Consider the following 19,262-nt stretch of genomic DNA (forward strand, 5'->3'; position numbering starts at 1 on the left):
AACGTGTGAGTCACTTCTTTGGCAGGTAACAACAATAACAATTAAGTGAAATCGAATCAATTCCAACTTCTGGCTTCTGGCTGCTGCCAACATATTAGGACTGCAAAAAACATCGATGTTAACATCAATTTTTGTATAATTGTGCGATGCATCGATGTTTTTTTTTTTTATCATCGATGTTTCACTGTATTCACTGACATAAGCATTTGTTTTGTTTTTCTCAATTTGGTTGGTGGTTACTTCGGTTAAAATGGACATGTTTTTGCGCATATCAAAATCCAATTGCTAAATGACAAATATATCTCAATAGTTTTAAGAAATGAGTCAACTTTTTTTTTTTTTTAATAATTTGATTTTTTGTTATTTATTTTAAGAAATGAAGTTGAATTTATGAAAAATTTCTAGGATATTTTATATTTCCACCATCGATGACTTAGCAGCTCTACAACATGCCATTCGCTCCATCAGAAACACAATGGCGCTGCTAAGCCAGCCAAGAGCCAGCAATATGTAAGTGCAGTAATAGAATTCCATGTCAAAGACTTGGATCTGCAGGCCCGTGGGTATGTGAAAGCGAATCTCGCCACTGAATATACCCTCAAAGTAGGCCTCCCCCTCCCATTTCAACAATATGCCCGACTCCCAGATGCGTCGGAGGTACACGTTGAAGAGTCCTGCATACGGCAGGCCGTGCCGGAGGCCCACAAAGAAGGGCACCTGGTAGAAGACCTCGGTGAGCTTCTTGAACAGCGGCACGCGTAGATATCGCTGCTGAAAGAGCTCGAAACGGAGGCGATCCTCCATGGCCTGATAGATGTACGTGGTGTTCAGATGCCTGCGATGGTAGAAGACCTGATCGAGTGACGTGTTCAGAACGATGTTAATGAGGCCCGGCTGAATGACGCCAGATCTCGTGTGGTTCAGCAGGAACTCAATGTCGAACTTCTCCATCATTATTTTCCGATCGGTGTGGGCGAGATCGTCAAAGCTGTTGATCTGTCGCTTGTACAGGCCCGTCGTCAGGGAGCTGGAGAGCTGCGCCGTGTAAAGGGTGCTCAGTATAAAGCCCACAGTGAAGAGGGCCAAGAACACGAGGACATGCCGCAGTCCCTGCGTAAAGTGCCGCATGCTGTTCATCGACTGCTGCAGCATCATCTGCAGCACCTGCAGGAATGTGGCCGCCAGGCTGCTCGTCTCATCGCGCATCCATCGGATGATGAGTGTGGCCAGCAGCAGGTAACCAATGAGACCCGCCCACACGGCCGACTCAAACGGACGCACAATATACAGGCTCTTGGGCAGCGGCTCGGCCCACGGCACCATAATATACCCGTTCACATTGAAGAGCACATGACTGCGATAGTAGGACACCCAGCCCAGCGGATGGATGATCCTGGGCGCCATATCAATGGCCCCCCGCTTGAACATAAACAAACCCACGGCCAGGGGTATGGGATCCACGTCCTGTAGCACAGTTACCTCTGTGCCGTTGTGGACGCGAATGAACTCGTGCAGCAGCTTGTACATGTACCCCGCGTACACATGCCTGCCCCAGCGATCCGTGTAGTGGAAGCAACGCGGCGCCATTGTCTCCACAGTGATGTGCACCGCATGCCCCTGCAGATTTCGGAGTCGCGTCAGGCGATGGTACTCCGCGACGGCCGCCAGTCGATGTTCCTGTACCCTGGGGTATGGCAGATACGTGTAGAGTTCACCGTCGCTTCGATTTAGAGCCAATACGTGCAGGAAACCCTGGCCGAGAGCCCTCTCAAAGGGGAAATCCTTTTGGTGCGACAGCACAAAGAGTATCGGCAAATGCTGCAGCCCCCAAAGCAGCTGCACAATCCCCGACAACGTTCGATTGTCCTCCGTACAGGCAATCGTCAGGCATCGCTCACTGAAGCGACCCAAAATCCTAGGCAGCGGATCATCCGATTCTGTATCCAGTATAATTTTGGGCATCTCCATGCGGTGCGTCTCCTCAGCGAGTCCTCCACAATTCAAGTAGATATTTAGTTCGAGTCTGAGATCTTCATTTAGCTGTTGGATCACATCGCGGGCTTTGAAGGCCCCCACCAGGGCCCCCGCCAGCAACAGCAGCAGCAGCAAAAGTAAGAAAATCAAAGACATGTTGCACCACAAAGGCCTGACAAAAGGACACTGTATCCCTAGGGCCAGAGCTCCCACAGTTTTAAGGCCCCAACAAGATCTCAATCGGTTACAGCTAATAGGTGGAGGTGGAGGTGGGTTCAAGTGCAAGTCGTGCCAGAGGCCAGAGTCGAGTTATTCTTATCGAAACATCTACCAAATTGCCCCCTTGACCACGACCACGTAATTGTTTATGGTCTACGATTCCAATTCCTATGGCTTGTTCTAACGTGACCAAACAATTGCTAAATGTCATACATCGAATGGGTGGGAGGGGAGGTAAGGCAGAGATATTGTTAATAGAATTACAATGATTGCATGAAATTGGCGCTAAACTGGGCGATGATCTAAGAAAATTATGTCAGCATTCACATACGATGTGGTGGTGTGTGTCGTATGTGATTCCAAATGAAAGATACAACAATTAAATTGCTAACAAGTGAAGGGCAAGAGGCCAGAGAAGATTTACTCGTATCGCCGGACAACTAAGGTGCTAAATGTGAAGGCAAATGGAGGCATAAGAAACACCTTCACTGACATGAATTGTAGCTACCCTCGTTCTGGTCTAGAAATGGCCAGAGATTCTGTGCAGAAATTTGTAAAAACTATAAAGAATCTGATAATGTATCGAAATGGAAGCGTTCTTTTCTAGGAATTTCTGGAGAGTAATATTCTGTCGTAAGGGCAGAGATTGAGTGAATTAATTTAGAAAAGTTTTTGCATTGAATATTGTTTTCCTAGTAATAATAATAATAATATTTTCCGACACCATTCTTCCACTTCATAACAAAACCACTTTTTTTTATAGATTTGGGGCTTTAAAAATGCTTAATAAAATTTTTTTTTTTTTTGCAGAACTTTTTTTTAAGAATTAAAAAACATATATTTTTAATGCGTTTTTAAGAGGTATTTCTTCTTGTTTTCACATAACTGAAGTATATTACATCTGGCTGTAATCATTTTTGGCATTCTGAATAGCTATAAAATGGGTTAAAGCTATTTGTGGTTTCAGCCTACCGTCTGAGGAATATTAAGCTTTCAAATGCAGAAATTAAGGTTTTAGTGACTTTAAAAATTTAGAAAAAGTGTAAAAAAATGATATCCTGTATTCTTATATTTTTGTGTATTAATTAGAAGTCGTTTAAAGTATTTTTCATCAAAATCTATGGGGAAACGGCTGATAAAAAATTGTTTACCAACCCTCCGAAAATCAACATTTTACAGTTGGGAAAGTTGCAATATTTTAAATACATAATTGTAAATAAAAAGTCCAATTTTGTCGAGTACTGGACACTTTACACTACGTAGTGTAAAAGCTAAAATATGATTATTCAGTTAGTGAAGGTAGGAAAACTTTTTTGGAGTTTTTTTTTTATAATTAAATATTTCCTGCTCGTTTTGCCATTAAACAAATTATTTCTTAAAAGAAAACATATTAATTTCCGTTTTAAATTTTGTAAGAAATTATCACAAATACTAAACAAATCTTTTTTTCTTCCATGCAAATATATGTCTTTCTATTCTATTTATGCATTTTGGAGTGCGAAATACCATTGATAGTGGTTATAGACGGATATAGAAAACAACTATGTGGGTTTTATGTGGCCCAAGCACACACTGTGGGCTGACCCTTTTGCTCCAATTAAATGGCATCGATTGCTGTCAGTGACTTTGACTTTGATGTTGCTAACTGCTGCTGCTGCTGCTGCTGGTCTGCTGCTGTTTTGCTGTCATTTCTATTGTGGTCATTAGCTGATTTGGCCTGAAACTCGTTAGCCCACAGCCAAGAGTCAGCAAACAGCAACAGAAAATGGCAATCGGCAATCGGCAACAAACAAATCGCATTGAAATTGAAATCGCTCATAAATTCAGTTGCTAATTGTAAAGAATGGCACGGCACAGACCTTGGCGTTTGAAAAGACTCATTTCCAAATGGCTACTGCAGAATGCCCAGCCAGAAACACGCTGCAGAAATGTCTTTTTGCGCAAAAATTATGAAGCTGGGCATAACAAATAACGAAACCCATCGGTATAACAATAAATAAATATAAATTTCAAAAGCGCAAACATAAAGAGCTATTGACTGTTGACTTTTATGAACAATTAGGCGGCGGCAGGCCACTTAAAATGGCGAATATACATATACACAATATATATGCATATATTACCCACCCCAGCCCCTCCGATTGCAGATATGTATGCGCCAAACAAAAGATACTCTGGCAGTCGTACACATTCGTATAAGGCCGTTTGGCTAATCGGAATGGTAATGGCTTCTCTATGGGCCTGGCTCAATAATAAACAACAATTGATTGGATCCGAACAACTCTGCTCTCTGCTCGTTGCTGTTGCTGTTGCTGTTGGTGGTGATGATGTTGGTGGAGCAGGAGGCGGCGGCTGTCTGTCTATTTTGGGGGCGTGGCATGGACTTTAATTAATGCATTCAAAGCATTTATGTAAATGCCGGGGAAATAATTTATCACCCCATTCAAGAGAACAACAGCAACGCCAAATGTCGAATGCCGAATGCCACTACCAATCAAATGTTCCATCCAAGCATTGCACTACAGTAGACACCCGCTTGGGCGCACTCGGGCTGCATATTTCATGGCGTGATGTGAGTTTTATTTTTACTTTTTTGGGTTTTTACTGTCTTGCTGCTGCTGTTGCATGTTTACACTAGCAAAGAGGGGTAATATGACTTTATGGAGAGGGTTTGCCAAAGCAAACGAAGAAGGGAACGATGCAGGAACAGCAGCGTTTAATAATGGAGCATTAATAGAGCAGAATCGTGTCATCATTGAAAATAAATTGCAATAAAATAAACAAAAGCCAACAAAAGAAAGGCACGCAGAAAACAAAGAGTAATAAAGTCCCGTTGGTTATTTCTTATGTCTTCGCATTTGTTGTTCGATTTAAATGCATTTTTGTTATTATTGCTGTGAGAGCGCAAAATAATGAAGCAAATAATAAGAGTGCGAGAATGGGGAGAAAGCTCGTGCATGAAATGAAGTGCATTGAGAGCGATCGGCATTGTTGTTATTATTGCTGAGAGAGCCACGCAAACACTTGCGTTTCACTCCCACTCCCATGAAGAAAATCCCTGCTATGCCCGTTCTCACTTATGCTCTGATTTACCAAAAAAAAATTGCATTTGCAAGTGCATCTAATGCGTCGGCTTCAGCTTCATTTATTTCTTCTTACTTTTTGTTGCTGTTGTAAGTTTCGATAATTTCATACATTTTTCTGTACGTTTTTGTTGTTGTTGTTGTTGTTGCTCTGTTGCTCTGCTCTGTTCTGTCGATCATTAGTGTAACGCCCACGCAATGGGCATTAGGTGGGCGTGTCCACCACCACCACGTTGCACACACACATTGCAGGCGGCATTCGTTTGATTTTCCTACAGATTTTCTAGACGATTGTTTGGCTGTACATGGAGTATTTCCATGTAATTAGTACTTAATTTATAATTTTTGTGGCGCATAAAAATTGCAAATATCTCGCCATCCCTTTCTCGCTACGAAATGTATATGACTGTCTCTCTCTCTCTCTCTTTCCCTTGTGTGTGTGTGTGTGTTTGTTTGAGAAATCGGCGCAAGGTTACGAGATTCTAAATACTAGATACGAGCCATGAGAAGGCGTGCAGTGGGCTGGCCTGACCCCCCCGGAGGCACTGGCCGTGTAGGTGGGTGGTGCATGGGTTGAATTTGTGTGTTGCATTTTGATTGATGATTGGGGGGAGGTAATCGCCAGCCCGCGACAACCGCTGATTGTTGCCAGGCGGAAATGCAAAATGATTGTAGGCTAAATATGTAATTAATTAGTTTTTTGCACAAATTCCAACACTTTTTTAAGTGCGTTTTATTTGGTATTCTTGCAATCAGAAAGCAATCAATAACCGCCGATTGAATCCTGCGTCTCTTTTCCGCGTATCTACATTCACTTTTTTCCTTTTTTGTTACCCCGGCCAACAACACTTTGGCAAACAATTTCCGCAAATTAAACAACAATTTCTAGCTTATGCCAGTATGTGCGCTCGGATACGTATCTCGTATCTCGTATGAGGCAAGCGCTTAGCTCACTCTTTTCTTCCATTATTCAATCATTAAGTACTGCAATTACGGTAGGATCCAAGGATCCAAGGAATTTCCAAGCAGAAGGAGCACAGATGCTCGCTCATCCAATCGCTTGGGTATACAATTATATAACAGTCGAGCGAGTTAATGCGACTAACTAGAAATAAATAAACAAGGCAGGAGGCAGGCAGCAGGCAGCAGACGGCACTCACGGGGGGGTAGGGCAGTGGCAGGCGCCCAACAGAAGCACCACCAATGCCACAGCCACAGCCACATCACTCAATCTTCATTGTGGTCGTCAATCAAGGCTACTGCCTGCCCGCCTGTCCGCCTGCCAGCCTGCCCCTGCCTGTGACTACTGTGCGTACAATGGGGAGGGCCCTGAGCCGGGGCTCGGATCGGATCGGATCGGTTCGGTTCTCGGGAGTTTGGGTACCGCATAATGATAGAGCAGACCGTGGCGCGTCGTGGCGTTAGCCAGCGAGACGTGGCTTACTCAATTACCTTTGACTAAATTATGGCCAATTGTTGCATTGAACATGTGTTGCATAATTATGGGCTGTGGCTGTGGCAGTGGCTGGGGCCCCGTACGCTGCTGCAAGTTGGTAGCGTAGCCGTAGCGCTGCAAGCATGAAATTTGATTACTGCTTATAGATTAGGCACCGGCGATAGCAAATGCCGCGCCGCTGGGTCTTCCAGGCTCCACTACACTTGAACTTCGTTCGTGTTGCCACTAAATGGTGTTGCAAACTGCGGCCACGTTGACAGGTTAATGGTTAACGGTTAATACCTTTTGGCTATGAGGAGAGAGATATACTGTGTGGCGGCTTAGGGCTGGGCGTTAACTACTTCGCTCCACTAAAGCAAATCAATTTTTCTGTTCACCCCCACACACACACACACACACACACATACACATTGGCGGCAACATTGTTGTTTCCGCGGCAATTAGCGTCGCAACATTTACGAGTGCCAGACAAATTACCGGGCAACATGTTGCAATTAAAATAACGGCACGCCAACTTTCGCCCGCAAAAGTTAAAAAAAAAAAATAAAATATGTTGCGCTCGCGCGCGTGCGACAACAAAACAACAAAATCTACTACCATCTCTGGTGGGCCATGGTATACCCTAGAAGATAGGGTATTTTGGTTATCAGCTGTATGTTTGTCTTGCCACCAGAAAAGAGGGGGGAAAGAGGAGGTTTCTCCAGTTCTGTGCATCAAAGTTGCTCCTTTGCAGCGCCATTTTGGCTGCACTTTCTCTATCCCAGTGTGGAATAGCAGCAATACCTTAATCTTCTGCTCTCTCCCCATCACCTTGGCTCTGCGGCAGCGTATCTAAAGCTTCGACCCTCGAAACCGTCAGCATTTGCCTCATATTATTTGTTGTTGCTGCTGTTGCATGGTTGCTGTTGTTTTTTGTTGTTGCGAGTTTATGGCACAAAACACTTAAAAGCCAAAGAGCCAAACCTTTCGCACACACAAATTCAATTTGTTTGCATTTTAATTGTCGCCAAAGCCAGAGCCAAAGGAAAAAAGAAGAAAAATTGCCAACAACTCGTCGCATTGCCACAGAGTTGTGTTGTGTTGTGTTGTGTTGCAGGCCACAAAACAGCACACACAGAGGGATCGATTTTATGGCCATATCCTACGCATTTCCAATGCGCGCTGCTGCGCTGTTAACAGCTTTGTCCGAGGGTGTGTTAAATATTTTTTATGGCTTACTTTTGTGTGGCACTTTTTGGCTTAAAGCCTGCATTGGACTGTCTTGCCTGCCTTTTTTTTTATGGGTATTAAAGCCACAAAAGCATACGTACGTTTCTTGTTGGCCCTCATGTGTTGACTGTTTGTTGTTTGTGGCCAGTTGTGGGCGAAAAAATTCAAGATAATTATGTGCTAAAAGTCAAGAAAAACACAAAGCGCTCAGAGATAAGACTCGAATATAAAGAAAATTTCATTGCAAACAATTTCAAGTATTCCAAAAATGTTTAAGCAATGAAAAAACTATGGGAAATAAAATACATCTGGCATTAGACATTTAAAGAGGATTTATGGAATGAGGATAAAGATACTTAAAGTTAAGTTTATTATCAAAATTTAACCTTTTATATATTTTTATTGATTTTTCCTTAAACTAAGTATCAGTTTATTTCCCAAAAAATTTTTTGGAATGAAAAGCAAAATTAAAAAAGAAATCTTCAGAAAAGTAACAAAATTTAATACCAAAAGTAATGGCAAAAACATTCATAATCCCAATCCCAATCGCAGTGATATCTGAAACCCCCCATGAAATTGTATACCAAACAAAAAGTTAGATCCCAGCTTATAATTTCACACATAAACCAATTTCCAATTGTGGAGAAAACGAGTATCAAATAACTGAGAAAATACTCGAATGTTTGTTGTGTGTTTGAGGTTTGTGTGTGGTCCCGTACCGTGCCGTCCCGAAGCTCTTGTAAGTAGCGCCCTAAGCCCTGGGCCCACAGCGACTGTTAAGCCTCAGTGTTTGGCCACAGAGACCATTAAGTCTCAGTGTCGTGAGACTTTGGATTCGGGTCTGTACGCCAAAAGGTACTACTCACTCGTATGCGAGGCACACAGAAAGTGTGATATAGAGGAAGCAGTAGTGTGGGGAAAAAAAGCAAATCAATAACCAGGCAACACCTGCAACACAACGAACAGCCAAACAGCAAACAGCGAGAGCTGTCAAAAGAGCTCTCGGGTCTGCCAATTGTCGACAATCAATCAACTATTGTTGTTAAGTGCCCCGTTTATGTGGCTGATTTTTTATTGCAAACGCATTTTCCCCCGACATAAGAAAACAAGAAAAACAAAACAAAACCAGACGGGGAGAGTGCACTGTGGCAGCTGTTTAGCTGGGCGAATTTTGGATGCTCTATGGAACAATTTCTTCACATTCTTGTTTGAAGGAGCAGCCCAAGTGAATTTTCTACTTCTGCATTGACAGGTGACTGGCAAAGGTAGTAGGTGGCTTAAGGTAGTAGAATTTATCTCCCGAAGATGGAATAACACAAGATAATTATCACAAAAAACAATGAACTGAGTTAATTCCAGAATATTTTATTTGAACTATTTAATTCTTATTTTTTAATGTTTATTCATTTTAATTTTAGAATAAAATTAAAGATTCTGGGAAGAGTAATATTTAAAAATAATTGAAACTTTATTGCAAATTTATAAAAAAAAATTATTTAAAAAATTATTTAAAAATTTATTTAAAAAATCAACATCAATAGGCATATATTACCAAAATTTTAAATTAATTTATAAGAATAATGTTTTAAAATATTTTCATTTTAATGTGACTTTTTTAGTATTTTAAATTTTAAATTATTATTTTATAGTTTCTTAAAGTTAAGTTAAGCTGCTTTTCATGTAAAAACCGATTGTGACTAGTGAATTAATTTAAAAATGTATAACTTGTAGCACTAGGAATATTTAAATACAATTTACATGTGCAAATTTAAGTTAATTTCTTTTTTTTTGTTTATTATTTTTAGTTTTAAAATAAACTTATAAATTCTGCGAAGAATACCATTTAAAAGTTATTGAAATTTTCCTCATTCCCTTAATGTTGCCGCAAAGATGTGCTGTTGCATTTGTGGCAGTTATTCTTTACTCTAAGGACTCTCATAGCCTAATGACATAGCTTATTGCAGGGTATTGTGTGGCACTCAGACATACAGCAACATGTTGCCGCATCATGTTACCGGCGACATTTGCATTCAGTTGTCGCCCCCCCCTCCCAGCGCGTTTGTTGCAAAACTCGTTGTGTTCGTTGGTTCGTTTCGTTGTCGCCTCCACTCCACTGCATCGATTGGTGCGGCGGTGCAACAAGTGCAATCAGTTGATGTACTGCATTTGATTTGCCTGTTGTTGCCTCTGCTGCATCTGCATCTGTGGCAGTTGCACTTGTTGTTGTGGCATGGCTGGTCTCTCTGTGTTATGCAAACGCAAAATGTCAGGCACTTTGGCAACATGCTTTGGCCGCGGAATGATCGCCAAATGAATGTCAAACATATTGGAGCGACCGTTGCAAATGTCAGCATTTGACAGTAAACAACACACAGATACACACACACACACACACACACACACAAACACACACACACACACACACAGAGGACAGTCTCAGTGTTGCACTTGCCCCATGATGCTGTCTGATTGCCTGCTGCCTCTGATGCCTGGCCAGCGACAAATTAGCCAAGCAATCGCTTGGACTCCACTCCCCCTCCCCGGCACAACCCAGCCATGTTTATGGGCCATTAACGTGCGATCGAGCCTGACCAACGCCTTGATTAAGCAATTTTCTCCCCCTCTATCTCTCGATGTTAGCCACTCTTTTATATGATGGCCAATTAAGGCCAGGCTGAGCGCATGCGTGGTAGATAGAAAGCGATGGAGAGAGCGATCTCTGTCGAAGGTTCAACTATTTTTGATTAACCCCCAGAGCCCCTCCACTGACCCACAAAAGTAATCTTTTTTTTTTCGTTTTTTTGGCAGCCATGTTGCACATAATACTCACATAACAAGTGCAACAACAGCTGCAACTGCTATATATATCAATTGCTGGCCATTTCCTGGTGTTTTTCCCTCCAGTTGTTCCCCGACCCACCCATTTCTCATAATCTCTGACATTAGTTGAAAGCGTTTGATGCGAAAATTGCAGTTCTCTGCTCCCAAAAAAACAAAAACAAAAAACCAACTTTGAATTATTATATTTGGTACTCAGTTTTGGGGGTGGGGGCACACTATGATTTATGTTTTTTGGGCCATGAAAAGTCAATTGATATGGCCCGAACGATAGCCCCGAAAATTTTCAAGTGTTTTCTTTTCCTCTTCTTGGAGCTGGGGCTGGAGCTGGGGAGCTGCCTTCAAGCTATGATTGATCCCAGGCAAATAGATGGAGGGATAGATGGATGGATGGATAGATGGATGGAGTTGTCTATGGCATTTGATGCGGGTTCAAATGGGTGGGTGGATCGCGGGGGGTGACCTCTTCTTCTTCTTTGGATCCCCTGATAAAGTTGTAGTCGTTTTGGCAAATTGATTTTACGGATTTTGAGTTGGAGTTCGAGTTGTGGTGGAAGCGAGGAGGGTGTGGGGGCCAAAATAACTCAAGTGTCGCCATGGGGCATACTTAGACTTTAAACAGATCGTTCGCTGGAGATTGAAAAGAAGGCGTTGCCATGGCTGGGGGAACGGGGACGGGGGACCCCCAGTTGATGGTTTGGCGATAAGTAAGTGGTAGACGATTGTTATTTTAATGTTATGGTCATGCTCTTTGCAGCTCGAATTGGGTGACGAATTGTGTGGCGGGTGGGGCGTTGGTAACGGATTGACAAGAAAATCCCACTCAAGCCCACCCCCCACAACCCATACCATTCCCCTGGCAAAGAGGGAGGCTCCCATCTCAGCGCATTTCCCATAGTGCCCCATAGTCATGGCATGCCATGCCAACCTCTTGACCCCACAGTCACAGCTAAGCTATCGAGCGCCTCCGATCTCCGATCTCTCGACTGGCTATCCATATTTGTTGCACACTTCACTTCATTTGTGCCACATTGTACACCTACAAATGTCACTCAAAGCAAAAAACATGTTAATTTAACTAACAAAACAACACAAAACACAAGCACACAGCGCAAAATCAAAAACAAAATAGCCTTAAATACCTCTCAAGACAACAGCAACAACAACAATAGAAACTGCCAAAAAAAAAACAAAAACACAACAAAAACAACCAAATAAAAAAAAAGGTTGGAATCAGGCTCAAACGGGAGATCACAAGTCACGATAATGATAAATCGCAGACAAACATTTAGCCAGGTTTTTGGCCAGGGAGCTGCTACTGCTACTGCCACAAAAGGTCGAGTGAGGGTGGGGTACAGCAGCGGCAGCAGCACCCACAACGGTAGCACCGAATTTATTTACTCATTGTACAATAAAGAAATAAATAATACCAAGCAACAACAACAAAAAATGAAGGAATTATAGCAACAACAAAAAAGGCAAGAAAGAAATATTAGCTTTTGGGGCCGAAGCTTTGGATACCCTAGAAATTCAGCAGAGATTTTATCATTGTACCGTTTGATTTAATTTTTGTTGAGAGTACAAACACATTCTGGCATTTAACTTTCGTATACCCCCATTTTTGTACAGTTAAAGTTGTTTAACAGTTTTAATTAGGAATAAGTTAAAACTTTTTTTTTTAAGATTTAAATTTCGCCTTTGTCCCTTTTTTTCTTCTTCCTCTTACCTTCTGCCATCCAATGCGTAAGCTGCATTTACGTAAATAAATGTCTTTAAGTTAATTATAATTATTTTTTATTTGTTTACCTTTTTGCTTTTTTTTATAAAAAAAATCCTATGAGATGCCTTGTCTGATGGCATAGAATAGAATGAAATAAAACTACACTTGTGTTCAGAAATAAAGGCCTTTATCTTTACAGACAGAAGAAGGGAAATTCATGTATATTAAATACACAAATATTACACATAAATCGTATAATTTTTGGGTCGTGTATAAACTTCTTCCAGGGTATAAAAACTTATAGCAAACATCGAAAAAAACAACACAAAACAAAACAAAAAATCGAACGTGTCACAGTTCGTGAAATAACAATAGTTCACTATCGGGGCCCCGGCGGCTGGATGATCTGACTCTTGGTCAAAAATAAAAACCTTAAGCTGGCTGAGTAGCGGGGTGGTGGGTTTGTAGAGGGCATAGCCAGATCAATATCTCAATGAGTTGACGATTGAGTCGAGGCTGCTGCTGCTGCTGCTGGTGCTGCCGAATCTTAAGCTTCAGAGGAGAGCAGAGCAGAGCTGGCTGCCACTTAGGGCTTTAGGTGGCTGCTCTGTCATTCGTTCGGCTTCTGTGGCAGCAACCAGCTGCTGGGGAAAGAGAGGAGGTGGTAAATGTAGTTTATTTTCATGGCTTATGACAACAGTCAAATACAGATACAGAAACAGCGCCCCCCAGGCACCACCAACCCACCCCAGCAACTCTATACTGGCAGCTCCATCCAAATATTCGGATTTTTTGTTCGTTATTTGTTTGTGTTTCTGTTTAATGTTATGCATAAATTATGGCATATTTATTTTAAATGCATTTATAACCAAAAAGGTCAACCACAAAATGCAACATTTTTGGTAAGCATTTTTCGATCTTTTGGTTAAATTTGGAGCGTTGCCGTTAGCTGTTTGCTGTCACGAAATGTGTGGCTACGACCCAAATTGAACTGCAGCAAATTTATTTTTATGGGCATAAGGCAGGCATGAGGCAGAGATTGATGAAGATTTGAAGGTGATAATTGTATTAGAATTTGGTTATTGAGTTATTTAGCGGTTCAAATTGGTAAAGAGATTGCATTTGTGACTTTATTTTTGGTTGAATTGTTGTTGTATCTGGTATAGCTTTAGGTAAGGGTTTTGTATTATTTGTTTGCTTGAGCAAACTGTATTTTAGGGCATTACCTTAGAAACATCTGCCCATTAATATGTAAAAACTATTCATTTTATATTAATATTTTTGTATATATTCATTTTACATCTTTATAATCCCTTGCAAACCCCTTCAGATATGTATCTTTCCCCTGCTGTTTAATGTCATCTCAACGTTCTTGCAGCTTTCTTTCAACGCTTTGTATCGTTCTCTGCCTAGTAATTGCCGATAATCTGATATTTTAATGCATTGTAATAAACGCTTATGTTGTCGTCATCATAGCTGTCGCTGTTGCTACTGTTGCTTGTGGCATAAATAAACTACACTCGACTTGACTTCGTACTCAAATGAATGATGTTTATCTGAGGCACAACTCAGCAGAAATATCCATCCGCAATGTGGGTAGGGGGGGTAATGTGGCCAATAAACTTTAACTACGACAAAAGACGCATTTTGCTGCTACTTAAGACCAATAAATCTAAGCAGCTGCTGCTGAACCAAGTCGCTGCTGTTGCTGCTGTTGCTGTTGCTGCTGCACTTTTCAACTCATCGAAGCGGCCAACAAAAAAGAGCCAAGTCTCAGGCCAGCGTCAGAGCCAGAGCCATAGCCATAGCTTGAGTCCCAGGCCATGTCCATGTCCAGGTCTAGGCGATTGTCATCAGCAACGGCTTTATCATTGTTGTTGTTGTTGCTGTTGCTGTTTGCAGCATAAGCTGTGGCATGGCTGGGGCATGTAATAAGTTTCAAGATGATGCTGCAATTACCGCAAAACCAGCAACAACAGCAACACATTGATAAAATAGCCTTGAGTGTTGTTGCAGCTACGAGATTGGGGCTTGGGATGGGCTGGGCTGGCCTGGCCTGTGCTTCTGCCTCATTGCCTCATGGACCCAGCAGCGTGGCTGCGTGTGGGGCAACTCATTAGTGGCATTTGACCTGGCTTGCCCTCCTCGCTGATTGAATTTGCCATAACAAACAGGCAACAGGCAACAGACTGTCAGACAGGCAAACCGAGCAACAATTTCCGCCTGTCAAAAACGTTTTTTTCCAGCGGCCACACGATGCGTATTCTGCCGTCGGTATATTTTGCCATTCATACAATTCGCATGAGATTTACAGGGAAGTACGAGGGGGTCTTTGTGGCTGGCATATGGAAGTAATAGAATAAATAATACACCGAAAAGTCTTTAACAATTATTATCCTTCCACAATGGACTGATGTGGGATGGGCTTTCCCGGACACACATAACCGTCGGTGTTAAATGCCTCGTGTACAAAGTCACATTTAAAAAATGTTGCCAAGCCAGTGCAAGGCGACATGTTGCCAGCAAGCAACAGCAACAGATATGTTGCCACCCCATTCAAGAGTACGAGTAGAGGAGAGGGTAGAGGCAGGGATTGGCATTTTGTAATCAACGCCTATGCAAATGCGCCTTGGCCCGCGATAGTCGTAGCATAAATTAACCATCTAAAATCTTAAATCTCTGATGTTGCGAGGTGCCAACCCGATGGTCATGTTGCTGTTTGTTTGTTTGTTTCTTTCTTGCTCCGCTTTGCATGAATTTCGAGTGTGAAAAAAAAAACAAAATCAGCAACCGATCGAATCGACAAAATACTGTGTTGATTTGACACCGATCGATCTATCCTATGGTATCGTGTCTATGAGGTGTTTGGATGTGCTCTCCTCTCCTCTGGTGTTGCGCTTTGGGGTGTTGCTGGCTGCTTTGAATAATTTTGCCAGTGTGATGGATGTTAGATGAATGATAAGTTCATGTGGGTAATTCCGACACACATATATTCTTCTTGCTATTTACACCACTGTTATACTACTTATACTACTATATACTACTGTTATACTGCTTTTATACTGCTGCTATACTGAGGTTACACCACTGTCATACATCTGTTATACCACTGTTATACTGCTATTATACAACTGTAATACCACGGTTATACCCCTTCTACACCACTGTTAGATTACAGTTGTAACACTGTTATACCCCTTCTATACCACTGTTATATCACTGTTATACCGATGTTATACCCCTGTTATACCACTGTTACACTGCTGTTACTAGACTCTAATTCTTTTTTTAGCTTCTGTTGAATGTTTCAATGCTGCAAATACCTTTCCTTCTTGCTGTTGCTGCTGCTTCTGATCTAATCTAAAGAGCGGGGATACGACTAATATATCCATAGCTCCATCCTTCCATAGATCCATAGATAATCTTTCCCCATCCGCACTGGACAATAACTAATTGAAACATTCTCTCACCTTGCCACCAAACCACAGTATCTCTTTCAGCAGTTCCCCTGAACTCTAGTGAACTCTCCTAAATTTCCATTTCCCTGGAAAACAACATGCCACATACGATGCTGGTGTGTGGTGGTGGCGGTGGCGGTGGCGTTCGCTTATGCTGGCTTTTGGTTATGGCCCACATGGGTGCCATAGCCTTCACCGTCTCTCTGTGGCTGGCAACACTCTACTCGCTTTTGGTTTGGTCGAAACGAATTTCCATCTGCATGGCCATAACTCAGTTCATTGTCAGCGGCATGCATGGAAGACCCACACACTGACCCCCATGCAACTTGCAACCACAGAGAGAGTGCGAGAGAGAGAGTCGGAGGCAGATGCAGAGGCAAAACCTCATGGTTAGGCGTGTCGTCACAGGGTCACACGGCAAAGGTCAAGCGGCTGCTGTGGCAATTTGTCAATTTCATAACTCGGAAAACAACTCTCCGAAGTTTGTGGCTCTTAACTGCCATATATGGCCAGAAGAGTCAGCATTTTTATTGCATACACAGAGAGAGAGAGAGAGAGAGAGAGTGGAGTGGAGTGGAGTGGAGTGGAGTGGCAGTGTGGCCAGAGGTGTCTGTCTGTGTGCCACATTGTGCTGCATTAGAATAGGGCAACAAATCATCTCCATTAACCCAAAACAAAACTGCGCACACAATCGCGGAACGTGCATCTGCAGCACGCTCTGTGTCTGGGGCGGCCCCCCTGATGGTGGTCCCCCCCCCAACAACAACAACAACAACAACAACAGGAGTGCAACCATGCAACATGGAACATGGAACATAACAGACTAGCGGGCAAATGGTGGTAAAGGTGGTAAAATCGGTGTCACTTGTCACGTAGAACGTTAATTGTGAAACGGAAATGGGCCCCCCCGCTCCGGCCACGTTGCTACGTGGTTGCTGCTGCTGCTGCTGCTGCTGGTTGCGCCTTGTCAACATGTTGCAAAGATTACAAGCCAAGAGGAGCCATAGAATTTGCGTCTGGGCCCTGCTGCTGCCCTTCTACTCCTCCAACTCCTCCTTCTGCTCTCAGAAGGTTGTCGAGCGCCGACTGCCACTCCACTTCTCCCTCCCTCTCGGGGCAGAGCGGCCACCAGCTCATGGCTAAAGGTTCCTCTGGCTCCTCCTTTCAGTTAGTTGCTGGAAAATTGAATAAAATGAAATCAAGATACACGCCCGAATATGTCACGAGTGCAATTCTGCTCCCTCGCTGCTCCCTCCCTTCCTTCCTTCCTTCCTTCCCCACCCGAACCTCCTCTCGCTGTGGATTTCGATTTCTCAAGGCATTCCTTCAAGACACCATTTGGCATTTGCATTTTCTGATAATTGAATTGTTTTTCGGTGCGGCTGAATGCAACATTTATGTGGCATGAGTAGCCATAGCTGCCGCCGCCGCCGCCGCCACAGCCACAGCCAGCATCCACAGAATCGCAAATTCCCGCCAATAAAAATAAAAGGAACGCAAAGTGTCTCTCTCTCTTCTCTCCCTCTCCTGTGCGTGGTGGGGCAGTGACAGGGACTGGAGAATGTGGCAGATCAGACAGTTAGCCAGCATGCAAAACACATCCAAAACTATCCACAAAAGGCAAAAGTACTTGTGTACAGGCTGGCAGATACCCTTTAATGCAGTTCGCTGGGGGTTGCATGAATTTTTGAGGGCAAACAGAACGCCTGCTTGGGCATACCCTGCGGATACTCTCTCTCTCTCTCTGCCTCTGTCAACTTGCAACGGAAAACCAATCAAAACACAGAGGCAGCAGCAGCAGCAACAGCAGCAGCAAGAAATGTGCCACAGACGTAACTGCAGTTGGCGTTGCACAGTTGCGCGATTAGTCGCGTGGGCGCAGAGTCGCCGCAGAGTTTCAAATGCAGTTGCAGTTGCAAGCAGCAGACGCAAGGCGCAGGCGCAACATGACGGCCAACACACAAGAGACAGATGCCCGTTTGAGATGCAAAGACCAAGGCGGACAGGCAGACAGATCCGATTCGATCCGATCCGCAGCGATCCCCACACTCCTTGGCTGCATGCCCCTGCCCCTGCCCACCACTAGCCGCACAGCTTAAACGATCGCCGTCCTACGGCTTTCCCCCTCCCTTCCCCCCACCAACCCCCTGGCGACTAACGTGCTACGTGCGCGGGCTTTTGTGATTGGATTTATGTTAATTTCTGACGAGATTTGTGCAATGCCTCAGTGCCCGGCTGCTGCCGCAAGTTGCTGCCTTTTGCCTGCTGCTGCTGCTGCTGTCACTGTGACGGCTGCTGCTGCCACAAGTTGCTGCAACATTTAACTGTTTTGTGTGCGTAATTAAACGGTGACATTTCTTGCGATTGTTAAGTGTTTTTTTTTTCTTTTCTTTCGTACTTCATGATGCAATAATTCCCATGGTCTAAACGTAAATTATCGATGGATTAAGCCCGATTAATACGTGTATATGGAATATTCTCAGCTTTGACTTGACTTGTGGGCTGTATTCTGATTAGTAAAGCAGTTGGATTAACTTTCTGCGTTCCGAGAGGCTTTCGGGGAGGAAGAGTCCATGGATATCAATCAATTTCAGAGCAAGAAAATGTCTATTCTAGCCAATAAAGTTTACTCAATGCTCAGGGGCCACGGAGAGGCAGGAGTAACATTAGAAAACGGAAAGAAAGAAATACTCACGGGGGAGGCACTCTATAGGGACGCTTAAAGCCTCTGCTAGCCCTCTGCTAGCCTTCTGCTACGACCTTCTGCCCCATTCGACATAGCTGCATCTCTGCATAAGCCCTGCCACAATCAACAATTTACAGCATGAAGCATTCAGCTCCTGTGCTTCTAACCATCAGTCGTAAGTAAATGCAACACAATTTTGTGCCACAGAAACCTTATGGTTATGTACCGCAAGGTTATCTAACAGCACTGAAGCTGCCTGCCATAGAATTTGTAGCATGTCAGTGTCAAAAATGGCCCCCAGCTGCCTCCACAGAAATGGCACTGCCCCAAATCTCAGACTTTCGGTCTACCGTAGATCCCTCCCCGCGACACAAATTCCTTGGACATAATTGAACCGGATCGGAGGTGGCTATATATAGATATACGGGGGGGTAGGGGTAGGGTGTATGCCGCGATACCGCGAGTGTTTTGTGCTCCGAATTAATTATCGTCTCAGCTGCAAAGAGTCAAAAAACAAAAACAACAACAAAAAAAAGAGCTAAGTGACTGCCGAAAGCCCAACCAGCCGGAGGGGGGAAACAGAAAAAGAGTCTTAGAGAAGTATTTTCCGTGCACCTGG

General features: G+C 43.3%; 1 protein-coding gene across 1 annotated transcript; it reads right to left on the minus strand.

Annotated features, from left to right (window-relative positions):
* Positions 1-411: 411 nt before the first annotated feature.
* LOC111071503 lies at positions 412-2,130 on the minus strand. Its single transcript, XM_022362890.2, has one exon. The coding sequence runs from the start codon at positions 2,128-2,130 to the stop codon at positions 412-414; it is 1,719 nt and encodes a 572-aa protein (XP_022218582.2).
* Positions 2,131-19,262: the final 17,132 nt, after the last annotated feature.

Source organism: Drosophila obscura, unplaced genomic scaffold, assembly GCF_018151105.1.
Source record: "Drosophila obscura isolate BZ-5 IFL unplaced genomic scaffold, ASM1815110v1 contig_181, whole genome shotgun sequence".
NCBI classification, from domain to species: domain Eukaryota; kingdom Metazoa; phylum Arthropoda; class Insecta; order Diptera; family Drosophilidae; genus Drosophila; species Drosophila obscura.